This window comes from Danio rerio, chromosome 17 (genome assembly GCF_052040795.2).
Source record: "Danio rerio strain M-AB ecotype USA chromosome 17, GRCz13ab, whole genome shotgun sequence".
In the NCBI taxonomy this organism is placed as follows: domain Eukaryota; kingdom Metazoa; phylum Chordata; class Actinopteri; order Cypriniformes; family Danionidae; genus Danio; species Danio rerio.
The window spans coordinates 505,971-525,000 of NC_141037.1; the positions used below are offsets into that span (position 1 = coordinate 505,971).

The 19,030-nt window shown below is 47.2% G+C and overlaps 1 protein-coding gene across 5 annotated transcripts in view; it reads right to left on the minus strand.

Annotated features, from left to right (window-relative positions):
* Window positions 1-760: 760 nt before the first annotated feature.
* Window positions 761-19,030, minus strand: part of togaram1 (TOG array regulator of axonemal microtubules 1) — a 32,087-nt gene continuing 13,817 nt past the window's right edge. For 2 of the 5 annotated variants that reach the window (XM_087289843.1, XM_087289841.1), the window contains exons 11-25: window positions 17,592-17,765; window positions 15,663-15,728; window positions 14,959-15,122; window positions 14,154-14,271; window positions 13,505-13,693; window positions 12,694-12,811; window positions 12,508-12,613; window positions 8,472-8,707; window positions 8,226-8,384; window positions 7,922-8,048; window positions 6,017-6,129; window positions 5,757-5,931; window positions 5,212-5,431; window positions 3,366-3,452; window positions 761-3,193 (exon numbers count right to left, since the gene is read on the minus strand). In XM_087289843.1, coding sequence (XP_087145969.1) covers window positions 2,955-3,193; window positions 3,366-3,452; window positions 5,212-5,431; window positions 5,757-5,931; window positions 6,017-6,129; window positions 7,922-8,048; window positions 8,226-8,384; window positions 8,472-8,707; window positions 12,508-12,613; window positions 12,694-12,811; window positions 13,505-13,693; window positions 14,154-14,271; window positions 14,959-15,122; window positions 15,663-15,728; window positions 17,592-17,765 — 2,291 coding nt within the window. In that variant the 3' untranslated portion in view covers window positions 761-2,954. Of the gene's footprint in view, window positions 3,194-3,365; window positions 3,453-5,211; window positions 5,432-5,756; window positions 5,935-6,016; window positions 6,130-7,921; window positions 8,049-8,225; window positions 8,385-8,471; window positions 8,708-12,507; window positions 12,614-12,693; window positions 12,812-13,504; window positions 13,694-14,153; window positions 14,272-14,958; window positions 15,123-15,662; window positions 15,729-17,591; window positions 17,766-19,030 lie in introns of all 5 variants that reach the window. The other 3 variants (XM_087289842.1, XM_087289840.1, XR_015512854.1) reach the window with 2 other exon arrangements.

Genomic DNA, 19,030 nt, shown 5'->3' on the forward strand with positions numbered 1-19,030 from the left:
ACAGAGAATGCTCCGACAAAGAGGAAATCTCCAGTGAGCGGCAGTTCTGTGGGCGCAAATGCCTTGTTGATGAGGTCAGAGGTCAGAGGAGAATGGCCAGACTGGTTCCCGCAACAGTAACTCAAATAAGCACTCGTTACAACCGAGCTCTGCAGAAGAGCATCTCTGAACACACAACACGTCCAACCTTGAGGCGGATGGGCTACAGCAGCAGAAGAGCACACCGGGTGCCGCTCCTGTCAGCTAAGAACAGGAAACTGAGGCCCCGTTTACATTAGTGCGTTTTAGAATTGAAACAATCCGCGTCCACACTAGCGCTTCACCCAGCGTTTCTGAACAGCTCTCCGTCCACACCAAAACACTAAAAACGCACATCACGTGACCACACACACACACACACACACACACACACACACACACACACACACACACACACTCGTCGGGCTGCTCTTCAAGCATCTCCCGCTGGATCTGATCTCACTATATTTGTTAATACTTCATTCATCTTGTTGTCATTGCACAAAACACTTCCTTTACGAGTTCACATTATTCTCTAATTTTCTTCTATGCATGAATGATGATGTTCAAGCCTAATATATATTTGATTGAGCTTGAATATCCCGTTAACATACAGAAGAAAAATGTAGAATAATGTGAACTAGTAAAGGAAATGTTTTGTTCCTAACCCAGATTATATAAAACCACGACTTCATGAAGAAATATGAATTATGAGGATGATGAAATGATAACAGCACGACTGTTTACAGAAATAAGACACTTTATTATATAGATAAATCTCTCTCTCATATATATTTATATATAATTTAATGTGAAATCTCATCAAGGCTGTAGTGGAATGACTGGCACTAAACTGAACTACATCTGGACATGAATTCTCCTGTCTTATTGGTACTGTTGTTGTTATTATTATTATTTTAAAGCTTCACATTCACAAAAACACAACGGTTCACATCCAGAGCTGATGAAGGCGTTCTCCTTTTTAGAATAAAAGAGAACAATAACATGTTGTCATGCAAAAAAACGAAGACGGGTCGCACCGAGAGCTGACTCACCCACACCATGCGTACCATATTTATACTGCAGCGTCATACAGTATACGTACAGCTAATACTGCGCTATTATACAGTACAAACTCTGCTCTGATAACAACAACAACAACAACAACAACAACAACATCTGTCAGAAATGCTCAAAGCACACGCTACACAACAGCAGCCCGTCGCACTGTGCTTCTCAAACATTACAATCTGTAGTGCTGCAGTGCAGAGAGCCCCGTCCTGCAGACCAGACACCGGCAGGAGGAGGAGCTTCAGGGAGAGGGGGAGGGGCTAGAGGAGGAGGAGCTTCAGGGAGAGGGGGAGGGGTTAGAGGAGGAGGAGCTTCAGGGGAGGGGGAGGGGCTAGAGGAGGGGGAGCTTCAGGGGATGGGGAGGGGCTAGAGGAGGAGGAGCATCAGGGGAGGAGACAGAGGAGGAGGAGCTTCAAGAGGAGAAGCTGCAAGAGGAGAAGGGGCTAGAGGAGCTTCAGGAAGAGTGGGAGGAGCTAGAGGAGGAGGAGCTTCAGGGAAAGGGGAGGAGCTAGAGGAGGGGGAGGAGACAAAGGAGAAGGGGCTACAGGAGCTTCAGGAAGAGTGGGAGGAGCTAGAGGAGGAGGAGCTTCATGGAAAGGGGAGGAGCTAGAGGAGGGGGAGGAGACAAAGGAGAAGGGGCTACAGGAGCTTCAGGAAGAGTGGGAGGAGCTAGAGGAGGAGGGGCTTCAGGGGAAGGGGAGGAGCTAGAGGAGGAGCTTCAGGGGAGGAGACAAAGTAGCGGGGCTACAGGAGCTTTAGGAAGAGTGGGAGGAGCTTCAGGAGGAGGAGCTACAAGAGGAGAAGGGGCTGGAGGAGCTACAAGAGGAGAAGGGGCTAGAGGAGCTTCAGGAAGAGTAGGAGGAGATAGAGGAGGAGAAGCTTCAGGGGAGGGGGAGGAGCTAGAGGAGGTGGAGGAGCTTCAGGAAGAGGGGGAGGGACTAAAGGAGGAGGAGCTTCAGGAGGACGAGCTACAAGAGGAGAAGGGGCTAGAGGAGCTTCAGGAAGAGTGGGAGGAGATAGAGGAGGAGAAGCTTCAGGGGAGGGGGCGGAGCTAGAGGAGGAGGACCTTCAGGGGAGGAGCTAGAGGAGGAGGAGCTTCAGGGGAGGAGACAGAGGAGAAAGGGCTACAGGAGCTTCAGGAAGAGTGGGAGGAGCTAGAGGAGGAGGAGGAGGTTCAGGAGGAGAAGCTAGATGATGACGATGAGGGGCTACAAGAGGAGAAGGGGGCAGAGGAGTGCTCAGGAAGAGAGGGAGGAGCTAGAGGAGGAGGTAGATTAGGTGGAGGAGCTACACGAGGAGGAGCTTCAGGACGGGGAGCTAGATGATTAGGGGGAGGGGCTACAAGAGGAGAAGGGGCTAGAGGATCTTCAGGAAGAAGGGGAGGAGCTAGAGGACGAGGTAGATTAGGAGGAGGGGCTTTAGGGGGAGGAGCTAGATGATGACAAGAAGGGGTTACAAGAGGAGAAGGGGCTAGAAAAGCTTCAAGAGAAGGAGGAGCTTTAGGAGAGGTTTAAGATGGAGGAACAGCTTTAAAGGAGGAAGAGGAGCTTCAAGAGGAGGAGCTTGAGGAGGAAGAGCTTCAAAGAAGGAGGGGCTTAGCAGGAGGCTTAAAGAGGAGGCTGTATAAAGAGGAGGAGCTAATGGAGGAGGAGTCGGGACTATATGAAGAGGAGGAGCTGGAGGAGGAGCCAGAAGAGGAGTAGGGGCTATATGAAGAGGAGGAGCTACATGAGGAAATGGCTATAGGAAGAGGAGGAGCTTGAGGAGGAGGAGGAAAGTGCAAAGTGACAGTGCTCAGCTGTCAGGCACTGTGTGTGATCAGGTTGAGTGCAACTATCTGTGTGTGTATGTGTGTGTGTGTGTGTTCAGTTTGTGTGTCTCAGGAGCTGGTTGAGATCAGTGAGTGTGTGTGTGCTCTGTGCCGCTGCCAGCTCCAGCAGTGTTGTGCCCATGTGTGTGTGCAGCGCCTCCGTCAGCTTGAGTGTTGCCGCTCTCAGAGATCCTCCACCTCCAGCACTGCAAGAGCCCAGCAGAGTCCACAGCAGAGGGAGAGTCTTCTGCTCCACCAGCTGAGGCCTGCGGGGATACAGGTCACACACCACCTCTGCCACACACACACACACACACACACTGATGATTAACACAGCAGGTTCACACTGATTTACATAGACACACACTGCGACACAGATTTAGCACCAGATCTGATAACACACACTCATGATCAACAAAAATACATTATTATTATTATTATTCTGATAAAGCTCCTCCAGACTCACCTGCTACTTTCTCGATCAGGTCCAGCTTTGCTTTCCCGCTCAGATACTGTGCTTTAGAGCAGAAGGGCTGCAGCAGGAGACTGTTGTCTGAAACACACACAGAGTCACTACAGTCAACACACACTGAAACACAGCTCAACACACTGCTGAACACACACTCATGTAGAGGTTAAAACACTCCAGCAGTAGGACTTTCATTTAAGGTGATGTAATGCTTAAGGACTGATAGCTCCGCCCTAAATAACTGATAGTCCCATCCTAAATCACTGATAGCCCCACCCTAAATTACTGATAGCCCCACCATAAATTACTGATAGCCCCACCACAAATTACTGATAACCCCACCCTAAATCACTGATAGCCCCGCCCTAAATGACTGATAGCCCCACCCTAAATGACTGATAGTCCTGTCCTAAATGACTGATAGCCCCACCCTAAATCACTGATAGCCCCACCCAAAATTACTGATAGCCCCACCCTAAATGACTGATAGCCCCACCCTAAATCACTGATAGCCCCACCCTAAATTACTGATAGCCCCACCACAAATTACTGATAACCTCACCCTAAATCACTGATAGCCCCGCCCTAAATGACTGATAGCCCCACCCTAAATGACTGATAGTCCCGTCCTAAATGACTGATAGCCCCACCCTAAATCACTGATAGCCCCACCCAAAATTACTGATAGCCCCACCCTAAATGACTGATAGCCCCGCCCTAAATTACTGATAGCCGGCCCTAAATGACTGATAGCCCCACCCTAAATGACTGATAGCCCCGCCCTAAATGACTGATAGCCCCACCCTAAATGACTGATAGTCCCGTCCTAAATGACTGATAGCCCCACCCTAAATCACTGATAGCCCCACCCAAAATTACTGATAGCCCCACCCTAAATGACTGATAGCCCCGCCCTAAATTACTGATAGCCGGCCCTAAATGACTGATAGCCCCGCCCTAAATGACTGATAACCCCACCCTAAATGACTGATAGCCCCGCCCTAAATGACTGATAGCCCCACCCTAAATCACTGATAGCCCCACCCAAAATTACTGATAGCCCCACCCTAAATGACTGATAGCCCCGCCCTAAATTACTGATAGCCGGCCCTAAATGACTGATAGCCCCGCCCTAAATGACTGATAACCCCACCCTAAATGACTGATAGCCCCGCCCTAAATGACTGATAGCCCCACCCTAAATGGCTGATAGCCCCACCCTAAATGGCTAATAGCCCCACCCTAAATGACAGATACCCCTCCCTAAATGACTGATAGCCCCGCCCTAAATCACTGATAGCCCTGCCCTAAATCACTGATAACCCCACCCTAAAATAGTGATAGCCCCACCCTAAATGACTAATAGCCCCGCCCTAAATGACTGATAGCCCCGTCCTAAATGACTGATAGCCCCGCCCTAAATGACTGATAGCCCCACCCTAAATGACTGATAGCCCCACCCTAAATTACTAATAGCCCCACCCTAAATGACTGATAGCCCCGCCCTAAATCACTGATAGCCCTGCCCTAAATCACTGATAGCCCTGCCCTAAATCACTGATAACCCCACCCTAAAATAGTGATAGCCCCACCCTAAATGACTAATAGCCCCGCCCTAAATGACTGATAGCCCCGTCCTAAATGACTGATAGCCCCGCCCTAAATGACTGATAGCCCCACCCTAAATTACTAATACCCCCACCCTAAATGACTGATAGCCCCGCCCTAAATGACTGATAGCCCCGCCCTAAATGACTGATAGCCCCGCCCTAAATGACTGATAGATAGTCCTGCCTTTAAGCACTGATAGCTGTGGTGAATGATGTAGTTGTGTAGCACTGACCGATGTTGTGTGTGAGGGCCTGCAGTGCCGCCAGCGCCGCCGTGTAGACGAGTGTGTTTTTGGAGTTGAGGTGATTGTCCACGAGCGCCGGGATGAGGATGTTGAGCACTGGAGAAAGATGATCTCTGAGCAGAGTGATGATGGAGTGCAGAGCCTCCAGAGCGCGCAGATTCACCTTACTGTTAGACTCCTGCAGACGCGCCTTCAGACAGTCAAACACCTGCAGCACAACACACACAGCATCAGCTCAAACCTGCAGGTGTTATGTGTGTTGGGCTTTTCAGCATGTAAAACAGCATCAACATCTGTTACACTCCACATGTATGTAAAGAATTGGTATTTAAACATTGAATTATTAGAAGATCATGCAGACGGGAGCTTCCCATACTGCAGCAGTCTATATATTCTACATCTATGCTCGTTACACTTTCAGTCATTAGCGGGATTAAAGCTCCAGTGAGGAAGAAAGAGCACCTCTATTGATTTCCAGAAGCTGCTAGAGTGTTTCTTCAGAGCATGTGATGAGTGTGTGTGTGTGTGTGTACCGGGAACAGGCTGCCGATGACCAGAGCTGGGTTTTCCTCACAGTCACACACCAGCTGATCGATGGCCTTCATCCTCTCCCTGAAGTCTCTGGAGTTGAGGAGCGTCTTCATCTGCTTGACGTACTCGCTGCGCTCTGCCAGACTGTGAGCGCACGCTTTACTGAGAGACGGATCCCTGCTGGACACACACTCATGAGTGTGTGTGTGTGAGAGTGAGTCTGTGTGTGTGTGTGTGTGTGTGTGTGTGTGTGCGTGTGTACCTGCTGGCCGTCAGAGGATCCCGTGTGAGAGATGAGGTGCGCACGAGTCCACTGCCCGTCAGAGAGCGTCTGCCCCGCGCCGATGGGGCATCCTGAGGCATTTCACCCAGACCCTGAACACACACACACACACACACACACACACACACACACACACACACACACACACACACACACACGCACACACGTGAGATCAATGCTGGACACGGACACAAGATTTACAGAAACGCCCACTGACTGACACAAGCACGCCCACATATCTGCATCTTATGTCGTGACACACCCACTGAATGACACACCCACAAACATACACTCTGTCATGACACACGCACTGACTAACTGACACGCCTACATATACACACCCTCTGTTCTGACACACCCACCTGACACACCCACTGACTGACAGACATGCCCTAATGGACACACCCTTTGTCCTGACACACCCACTGACAGACACACCCACATATACACAACCTCTGTCCTGACACACCCACTTACTGACAAACACGTCTAAATGGACACACCCTGACCTGACACACCCACATAAACACACCCTCTGTCCTGACACACCCCATATATACACATTATCTGTCCTGACACACCCACTGACTAACAGACACACCCACATAAACACACCCTCTGTCCTGACACACCCACTGACTAAACAGACACACCCATATATACACATTATCTGTCCTGACACACCCACTGACTGACTGACACACCCACATAAACACACCCTCTGTCAAGACACACCCACTGACTAACAGACACACCCACATGTACACACCCTCTGTCCTGACACACCCACTGACTGACAGACACACCCACATAGACACACCTCCTGTCCAAACACGCCCACTGATGGACAAAGATTTGTCTAAAGACACACCCTCTGTCCTGACACACCCACTTACCGAGATACACCCACTGGCTAATAGACACGCCCTAATGGACACACCCTTATTCCTGACACACCCACACAGACACACTCTTTGTTCTGACACACCCACTGACTGACAGACACGCCCTAATAGACACGCCCTTTGTCCTGACACACCCACTGACTGACAGACACGCCCTAATAGACACGCCCTTTGTCCTGACACACTCACTGACAGACACACCCACACAGACACACTCTTTGACCTGACACACCCACTGACTGACAGACACGCCCTAATAGACACGCCCTTTGTCTGGATACACCCACTGACAGACACACCCACATAGACACACCTCCTGTCCAAACATGCCCACTGATGGACATAGATTCGTCTATAGACACACCCTCTGTCCTGACACACCCACTTACTGAGACACACCCACTTACTAACAGGCACACCCGTATAGACACACCCTCTGTCTAGACACGCCCAATTACTAACAGACACACCCACATAGACACACCCTCTGTCCAGACACGCCCACTTACTAACAGACACACCCACATAGACACTGTTTGAAAGACACACCCACTGTTTGAAAGACACACCCACTGATCGAAAGACACGCCCACTGACTGGCAGTATGTATTCAGAGTCTGCGTGAACTGCAACTAGCCGGGGCTTACTTCAGCATGTTGAAGCATTTCCAATTGAAACTGAATATTGAGAAGTGGGTGGGGCTTTCTTTTGCACATCTCTCTTGTAAACTAATGGTAAAAGGGGCGTGGTTAAGGATATTATTATAAAGTTGCTATGGAAACCCACGACAACAGAAGGAGCCTCACTCCACAGGCAGCAGAATAGCCTTGTGTGCCAGTGAAATCAACATGGTCATTCTGCTGTCACGCTGACTTTAATCAAACGAAGGCGTCATCGGTGAGCAGAAGAGTCTTCCTACACAAATATGACCTTATTATTAGCGCCGTAGTGATCTGATGAGTGTGTGTTTTGTGCACACCTTGGTTTTGAGGGTGAAGACGGCGTCTCTGAGGGCCGGCAGGTCTTTCGCAGGAATAAACTTCTCCATCATCTTATCAAAGTCACGGTGAGAGGAGAGAAACAGCAGCATCCGCCGGCCGAAGTACCTGACACACACACACACACACACACACACACACACAGATTAGACAGGCTGATTACATACTAATATGGCCTACAACACAGTGAATAAAGCAGCGCTTCCAGCCAATGAGGAACAGGAGAGGATGACCTCCTCAGCTCCTGCTAAACATGCAGAAGTAAATATATGCTAATGAGCTCACCTGGCCTCCTGACTGGAGTCCTGCGCCAGCTTGGCCACGGCGGGCAGCAGTCGCTCTGTCACGTCTTTAGCGCCGCTCAGCAGGCGAGCAGCACCCACACGCTCCAGCAGAACACTGAGATGATGAGCTGTACACCTGCGCACCGCTGCGTTCAGATGACTGTCAGAGAACACACACACACACATTATAGTCATAAACACTGGAGGTAAGCACACACACACAGAGAGAGAGAGAGTGTTTCCTGACCCGAGTCCTCCGGCCAGCAGTGCGTGTATGCAGCGTGTGTGTGTGCAGTGTTGTGTCAGGCTGTCCAGCGCGCGCTCCACGTCTGTGCGGATGAAGCCGTTGGATTCTCCAGCTTTATGCAGCAGCGCTCGCACCGGTGCGTCCAGCTCCTGATCCATCCCCTTCTGCAGGGACGCAAACATCTCGCCCAGGGTCACCACGGCAACACGGGACACGCCGGAGCGCAGGTTACGCACCTACACACACACAGAAGTAGAGTTATAAACACTGACAGGCAAAGTAATTTAGTTTTTCCTTTTGACGTAAAATGATTTCTCCTCCTCCACCGTTGTCAGATTATTCTGCTTATTCTAAGGAGAAACTCTCTTTATTTTGGCTCATTATTGCTAAAAACAACACTATATTGAAGAAAACGCTTCCTGCTTTACAAACCCAAATCAGACAAAGCTGAGACAGCATGAAAACACAAATCACACTGCAAAAAATGCTTTTCTTACTTAGATTTTTTGTCTTGTTTCTAGTCCAAATATCTGAAAATTCCTAAAATAATCAAAATAATCAAAATAATTAATATCAAAATAAATAATAACAAAAACAAGCAAAATAATCTGCCAATGGGGTCAGCAAAATAATCTTACGTCAAAAGAAAAAACAAGATTATTTTGCTTACCCCATTGGCAGATTATTTTGCTTGTTTTAAGGAAAAACTCACTTATTATTGGCATATTATTTCTCAAAACAAGACAATATGTTTTGCTTCTCTAGAAAATTCTTCTTGATTTAGGAATTTTCAGATATTTGGACAAGAAACAAGACAAAAAATCTAAGTAAGAAAAGCATTTTTTGCAGTGCACAAATACAGTCCTGATTGCTAAATGTACCGGCATTTCACCGCAGACAACACAACACACATGAGTTCATCTGTTCCTCACGATTATCACTGTGTTTTAAATGAAAACATTTCCAATTTTGGTTTATGCAAGACAACAGTAAAGCTTTTACCACTGTGTAATGCTGCCGTTCATTTCCACAACACTTAGAGACGTTTGGGAACTGAAGAGCTGAAGTGTTTCAGGGGTTATATCCTGCAAACAAGTCTTAAAGGATCACGAAGCACCAGAGCACATGCTTTGAGCTGTTGATAGTCTGATATTTGTGCCACGCTGCTATAAACACAGAGGACACGCATATCTCACTAACTAGTGAAGATTGGTTGTTTTTGCGTTATATCCGGCAAATTCGTTCTTCCAGTTTGAGAATAAATGTTGAAGCTGCGTCACGCCGATTAGATCCTTGTGTAAACTCCAGCGTGGAGACTGGATGTGTGTACCGGCGAGTACAACGTGACGTCTCTGAGCGTTCAGCATTAACTCATGAGAAAGACTTGGTGTGAACCAATCAGCGCGCTCTATTGTGAGTGAGGTGCAGCTTCATGAATATGCATGACAGAGCTGTGAAGACTGTGTTCACCTGTTACAGTGTTCAGACGCCGCGGTGTGTTGCCAAAACAAGCAGAAGCAGAAGAATCGTTGAGAGACACGGGTCGTCAGTGTTGTGTTGATAAATGTGCTGTGATGAAGGTTTAGTTTCATTTCCCGCTATGAGAGCGCAGCTGGACTCACGTGTGGACTACAGCGCTCTGCTAACACGCCACAGAAACACGTCTGTGAGGAGCGTTATCACCCGACAGCTTTCCTCATCTGCATCTGCCGCTCGTCTCCTCTTAATAAAGACGCGACGGCTCCAGTTGGTGTTGATTGTTCTGTCTCTACAGATGTGCTCAGTGTGTGGTCAGGGCTCTTTGTTGATGTTTATTCAGAGTTAAGTGAGTTGGTATGGTCAGCAGAACTCTTTCAGTGTTTAAACACAGAGCTTAGTCAGAATGATTGAGTTACTCAGTGTACAGTAGGGTCATATCTCTACAGTATTATAGACTGAATGATCTGCTGTAAATGCTGCTCTCAGTGTAAACATGTACACACCGCAATCAGACTATTACCGTCATGGAGGATTTACACCGCATGTTGTGTCAGGATAGTCGATACACACACGGCTGTGTGACGCTGCCTACCGAGTGCATCTGAGTTACAGAGAAATGTGGAGGTTTATTTTCTCCCATTCGCAGTGCGGTATCAAACACTCCATTAATACTACACTCTCCAGCCGTTCCTGCATGCAGTATCTGGTTTGTCACAGGAAACACTCCTGAATGAAAGTGAAAGTGCCGAACTGCAGTTATTCATTCATTCATTTTCTTGTCGGCTTAGTCCCTTTATTAATACAGGGTTGTCACAGCGGAATGAACCGCCAACTTATCCAGCATATGTGTTACGCAGCGGACGCCCTTCCAGCTGCAACCCATCTCTGGAAAACATCCACACTCTCATTCACACTCATACACTACGGACAATTTAGCCAACCCAATTCACCTGTACTGCATGTGTTTGGACTGTGGGGGAAACCGGAGCACCCGGAGGAAACCCACGCGAACGCAGGGACACCAACTGACCCAGCCGAGGCGCGAACCAGCGACCTTCTTGCTGTAATATAATCATTTGTCAAATAATTCCATTACTGATGTCCATGTAGACACTGTCACTGTCTTTCTCATCTGCGTCTGTGTGCTGTTTTGCCTCTGTGATAATCTGCTCGTGCCCAAACTGAAACTCCCATTTTCATGCAAACCCTTCCCTCTTTCCCTCCCCCGACACACCCACCTACAGAGCTGGACACGCCCACTTTCCTGACTTTATTCAGACTAGAGGTGTGAAACGCCCTGCTGAGACAGGCGGGGTTTTTTGTTGCCCTTTAAGGATTGCAACAGTACAAAGTCTTTATTGTCAGATTTTCCTCTTCTAAATGCTCCACACATTCTCTATTGGAGACAGGTCAGGACTGCAGGCAGGCCAGTGCAGTGTCGGTCTCCTCTTCCTCTGCAGCAGGACTCTGTGATGTGAGCTGAATGTGGTTCTGCATTGTCTTGTTGGACTCTGCATGGGCGTCTCTGCAGCAGAAGGCAGCATATTGAGCTCCAGAATCTCTCTGTGCTGTTCAGCATTACTGGAGCATCACAGAAGAGCAGGTCACCCAGGGTAACCCCAGACCATGACAGAGCCGGGCTTCTGGACCTGTTGCTGGTGACAGTCTGGATGATCCTCTTCTTCTTTGGTCTGGAGCACACGGCGTCCATTTCTCCCTGAAACACCTGAAACACTGCTTCATCTGAGCACAGCACACGTCTCCACTGTGTGATGCTCCATCCCAGATGCTTCTGGACACTGTTAACATAGGGCTTCCTCTTGGCACAGTGCAGTGTTGCCTGGTGTTTGTGGATGTGACTCTGTATTGTGCTGCTTGTCAAAGGTTTACTGCAGTAGTGCTGAGCCCATGTGCTGATCTGGCTTATAGATGACTGAGGACTCTTGATGCAGCGCCCCCTGAAGGGTCGGAGGTCACGGTTGTTCAACTCAGGCTTGCGCTCTTGTCCTTTACGCAATGAAACTCCTCCAGACTCCTTCAGTCTTTAATGCTGTTCTGCACTGTTGAAGGTCAAATGTCCACATGTCTTCCTATCTTCCTCTGAGGAACATTGTGTTTAAACATTTCACTCATTTTCTCTCGTAATTGTTGGCAAACTGGCGATCCTCGACCCATCTCTGCTAAAGCACTAGAGCTTTCCTGATGAGCAGATCACCATCACCATCACCTGTGTCACATCACATCATTATCCAGCAGATCACCTGATCACTGCCCTGCACTGCAGCTCTGAATGACAGGAGAGGATGGAGATTTACTGATAAAATGGAATTGACCACACACAACAGCAAACATTGTGTTAATTACTAATATTGTCTGCAGAAGTCAAAGCACATCTGGAAATCACTACTTTCATTTTATTTGTGTTGTCCATACTGTCACCACTCTTTCTGATTTGGGGTTGTAAGAATGTAGATATTTGCACTAAAAACAAGACAAAAACATTTTGTGCAGTGTGTGTGTGTGTGTGTGTGTGTGTGTGTGTGTGTGTGTGTCTGACCTCCTGAATGAGAGCGAGACACACGTCATGAATGCGGCTCATCAGCACATCAGGATGATACTGAGCCAGACTGCGCAGCATGTTCATGCCCTCGATCTTCTTCTCCCTGTGTGAACAGTGTGTGTGTTAGAGGCAGAAGCGCAGGATAAACACACTTTCTTCACAGGTGTGTGTGTTCAGACTCACCAGTCGTCTGCAGCGGTCAGTCTGAAGCTTTGCGTCAGCGCCAGCTCCGGTTTAGAGAACGGCCGCAGCTCCAGCTGATCCTGGGACTCCTTCTTAGGACTGCCAGAAACCAGCTCATCTGAGGAAACACAAAACATCACAGATTAAAGCTTTTAGAGATCGACTCTGCGCCCTTATATGAGCTGTAAACAGGGCGGGAGCAAGCTGAACTGCCGCTCTAGGCAGAGGACGATCATGCCGCCCTCAACCCCAATGTGAAAACGAAAGTGACCGCTTATGAAAATGAAGTGAGGTGTCGCGGACCTCTTTTCCAGCGTACTATGCGCAGATATAACTGAGGACGCGTGGGTGCTGAGGGAAGGAGAGAGGTGTCGCGGACACTGCGCTCTCTAATCTGCTGCCCTATGCGCGAATATATCTGAGGACGCGCATGGTGAGGGAGGTGTCGCGGACATAACCGAGGACGCGGGTGGTCCTCTCTATACTGCCGCCCAAGGCGGCCGCCTAGGTCGCCTCTATGGACGCGCCGGCCCTGGATGTAAATGCATCTCTGCTGTGTCTAGAGTGTGTGTGTGTTTGAGCTGAGAATGTCACACAGATGATGTTCTCCAGCTCTCTGAAACTGCCCCTTTCAGGCTTTGGTCCTGATTGTGGTGTTTTGGTGACTGTCACTTTAAATGCAAATGAGATTGTGCTCTTTTCAGAAGAGGGCAGAGCTACAGACTAGTCCATTACTATAGCGTAGTGTGTGTTTGCTTTAGTCTGCTGCACATGTATTGTGTGTGTGTGTGTGTGTGTTCTGCTCTCTCACCGCAGCTGTGTGTGGCAGCCGGTCTGCTTCTGTTCAGACTAGATGCTCGTCTGAGTCGCGGCACTGTGGTTCTATTGGGCGGTCCAGTCGGAGGGGCGGGCTGATGGGCGGGGCTGATGCTTTTGATTGGTCCGTTAGGGCTGGAGGGAGATTCATCTGAGGGAGACTCACAGCCGTTCATGTTGACGTCTAGAACACACACATACACACACAGTCAACACAAATATACAGACAGACAGACAGACAGACACACACACACACACACACGCACGCACGCACACACACATACGCACAGTCAACACAAATATACAGACAGACAGACAGACAGACACACACACACACAGTCAACACACAAATATACAGACACAAACACACAAACACACACGCACACGCACACACACACACACACAGACAGTCAACATACAAATATACAGACACAAACACACACACACACACATACACAAATATACTGACACAAACACACACACACACACACACACAGTCAACATACAAATATACTGACACACACACACATACACACACACATACTGTCAGCAGACACACACAAACATACAGACACACACACACACACACACACACACACACACATACAAACACACGCACACACATCAGTGTAGTTCACTTCCACCTTTCACATCATCGTCTTCATCTTCATCATGTGTATCATCGCGTTTAATTGGCTCCTGCTGCTCCACACGCTGCTGACGCATCTTCTCACTCGCAAACTTACACAGTTTCACCTTCTCCTGCAAAACACACACACACACACACACACACACACACACAATATCAGCATCTGTAGAAGAGGCAGGATCTGTTGTGTCCTTCTTTCATCTGAGAAATATCGCTAAGTTATGAAGTATGCTATCCATCTCAGATGCAGAAAAGCTAGTCCATGCTTTTATGAGCTCTAGGCTGGATTACTGTAATGCTCTGTTCGCTGGCTGCCCAGCATCCTCTAGTGTTTAGTGTTTAATGTCCCTAATGTTAACCCGAACCCTAATCTTTATAGTAAAGCACACACACAAAGCAGCACATAACAATATGATGCATGAGTGTGCTCCACACAGGTGAGTGGGCTTGACAAACCACCTGTAGAACACACTCCTCCTGTTACAAAAACTCCTGTTTTATATGTTTGTTTCTATATTTGTTTCAATAACTCATATTTTCATAGCTTTTATTGTTCCAATAATCTGCCAATGAGGTTAGCAAAATGATCTACTTACATTTTGATATAAGACTACTTTCCTCACACCGTTGTCTGCTTGTTTTAAAGAAAATCTCATTTCATTTTGACTCATTATTTCTGAAATCAACACATGTTTTGCTGGTCTAGAAAATGCTTGTTGATGTAAGAATGTTCAGATTTTTGGACTGGAAGCAGACAGAATCGCTGAGTAAGAGTTGATATACTGAGTGTGTATGCGCACCTGCAGCTGCTGTGGTTCAGGACTGGCGTCCGAGTCTGTGTGTTTGCTGGAGAAAGCGTGTCCGTACACCCCTGACGGAGGATCTGCTCTGCTGACCGCGTCACTCTGCTCAGGGGAAGCAGAAACACTGGGCCGACTGGGCAGAACCGCAGAGCCAAACACTCCTGAGGAAAACAGAGGAAAGCAGAGGAATGAAGAACAGCAGCAGATCTGCAGCAGAACACACACACACACACACATGTGAACTAGATTAGATTCAACTATATTCTCATTACTTATGTACAGATACAAGGCAATGGAATGCTGTTTATGTCTAACCAGAAGTGCAAAAACAGCAAGTGCACTAATATGCTGCACTCCCGGTTAGACCTGAGCTGCATTCCATTGCACTTATGTTAGTCTGTTTTTAATATTCCCAAGGTTTCCATAATCCTGGACCAGGCCGTATCCTGAGCAGATGCTAAGGTGGTCATGGAGGAGTGGAGAGCATGAGACTGATTCCTGTAAGACCTTAGTGACAGACGAGTCTTTGCGTTGATTCACCCGCCGGTGACCTGCTCACTCCTGGAGCTTCTCCATGATGGAGGTTCAGCGTTCTCCAGTTAGGTCAGAGGAGAAATGGTGGTGCCCAACTGAGCCTGGTTTTGTACAAGTACATGTGTAAAGACAATACAGCTGAATCTAATCTAAACATGAACACACACCTCGTCCAATCACACCCTCTGACATCTCACGCAGACCACACGACTTGGACACGTGCTGCAGCGCTCCTGAAAACAACACACACAAACACAAAAAACACACTGCTTTAGTCACTGATGTTTAATGCAACACTTCAGTTCTGCGCATCAGTCTATCATTTCTGTAGTGCTTTATATAATCGTAGAGTCGTGCATCAGTACAGGAAACTTTAGAAGCACAGACAGATGCTCAAGAGGAAATAATAGTAGAAGAAGGGTTATACTGAAACACTGTGACATAAAGACCCTCACACACACATTTATATCTGCAGACCAACATTACTGACACAAAGACCCTCACACACACATTTATATCTGCAGACCAACATTAATGACACAAAGACCCTCACACACACATTTATACCTGCAGACCAACATTACTGACACAAAGACCCTCACACACACATTTATACCTGCAGACCAACATTAATAACACAAAGACCCTCACACACACATTTATACCTGCAGACACACATTACTGACACAAAGACCCTCACACACACATTTATACCTGCAGACACACATTACTGACACAAAGACCCTCACACACACATTTATATCTGCAGACAAACATTACTGACACAAAGACCCTCACACACACATTTATATCTGCAGACCAACATTACTGACACAAAGACCCTCACACACACATTTATATCTGCAGACCAACATTACTGACACAAAGACCCTCACACACACATTTATATCTGCAGACCAACATTACTGACACAAAGACCCTCACACACACATTTATATCTGCAGACCAACATTAATGACACAAAGACCCTCACACACACATTTATATCTGCAGACACACATTACTGACACAAAGACCCTCACACACACATTTATACCTGCAGACACACATTACTGACACAAAGACCCTCACACACACATTTATATCTGCAGACAAACATTACTGACACAAAGACCCTCACACACACATTTATATCTGCAGACCAACATTACTGACACAAAGACCCTCACACACACATTTATACCTGCAGACCAACATTACTGACACAAAGACCCTCACACACACACATTTATATCTGCAGACCAACATTACTGACACAAAGACCCTCACACACACATTTATACCTGCAGACCAACATTACTGACACAAAGACCCTCACACACACACATTTATATCTGCAGACCAACATTAATGACACAAAGACCCTCACACACACATTTATATCTGCAGACCAACATTACTGACACAAAGACCCTCACACACACATTTATATCTGCAGACCAACATTACTGACACAAAGATCCTCACACACACATTTATACCTGCAGACACACATTACTGACACAAAGACCCTCACACACACACATTTATATCTGCAGACCAACATTACTGACACAAAGACCCTCACACACACATTTATATCTGCAGACAAACATTACTGACACAAAGACCCTCACACACACATTTATATCTGCAGACCAACATTACTGACACAAAAACCCTCACACACACATTTATATCTGCAGACCAACATTAATGACACAAAGACCCTCACACACACACATTTATATCTGCAGACCAACATTGACACAAAGACCCTCACACACACATTTATACCTGCAGACCAACATTACTGACACAAAGACCCTCACACACACATTTATATCTGCAGACCAACACTACTGACACAAAGACCCTCACACACATTGATATCTGTCAGATCATGTGATCAGCAGAAACTACAGCACTGAAGCACAGACACTGATCAAGACTTTACCCACTACAGCTCTGAGCGTTTGTTTTAATGTTATATCCTAAAATGCAGAATAATATAGGTGTATAGTGAAGACTGGAGTAATGATGCTGAGGATGCAGCTTTATATAATGATAATAACAGCAGCTGTGGTGTGTTTCACCTTTAGCGGGTCTGAGTGCTCGGAGCGGCTCCCGTCCTGCAGCTCTGACCTGAGGAGACGAGCTGACCTCGCTGACCTTCTGCTCTTCTGCATCCAGAGCTCTGGAGAAACACACTCTCTGACCGACCACACTCACACTGCTCTCACACACACACTGATCCTGCTGTGACACGTCTGCAACACACACACACACACACACACACACACACACACACACACACACACACACACACACACACACACACACAGCTGTAATGATGTTTCTAGTGTACAGACTGCATATTCATTAAACCAGTGGGGCTCAAACTCGCTCCTGGAGCGCCGGTGTCCTGCAAAGGTTAGTTCAGACACCAATCAGACATACCCGGGCCTGCTAATCAAGCTCTTACTGGGCTTTCTAGAAACATCAGTGCAGGTGTGTTGAGGCAAGCTGGAGCTAAAATCTGCAGGACACCGGCAGTTTGGACACCCCCGCACTAAACTCAACCCAAAGACCAAAGAGAATGAACACACAAGCTCTAAAATGACTGGTTTTGCTATACTTGTGGGGACATTTGGTCACCATAATGAAATTATTATCAGAACCAAACACACACTCACAAACACAAACATGCATGCATGCCAACTTTTACACATGTGCAAATGTACATTTACAAGCAAAGGTGTTTAAGTACACACATGCCCACATACACATGCATGAACACACACACACAAATGTAAGTACACACATGCACGCACGCTTTAGCTCACATGCATGCACACACACGCATATACACCCACGTGCACACTTTTACACACACATGCATACACACACACGCATATACACAAACATGCACACACACTAACACACATGCATGCACACACACACGCATATACATGCACACACACTTTAACACACATGTATGCACACACACACGCATATACACCGACATGCACACTTTTACAAACACATACATGCACACACACATGCATATACACCCACATGCACACACACTTTAACACACATGTATGCACACACACACGCATATACACAAACATACACACACACTAACACATACATGCACACACACGCATATATACCTACACGCACACACACTTTAACACACATGCATGCACACACACACACACACACTTTAACACACATACACACACACACACTTTAACACACATGCACACACACACACACACATGCATATACACATACATGCACACTTTTACCCACATGCACACACATTTTCACATGCATGCACAGCAACAGACACACATACATATACACACACTTTAACACACCTGCACACAGCGATTTGCACACACACATACAAAAAATGCGCACACATGCACTTTCATACATCCACACAGACACACACATTTTCTTACACACTTTTATTTTCACACAGGTACTCTTATGCACAGACAATAATAAATAGATACACACACAC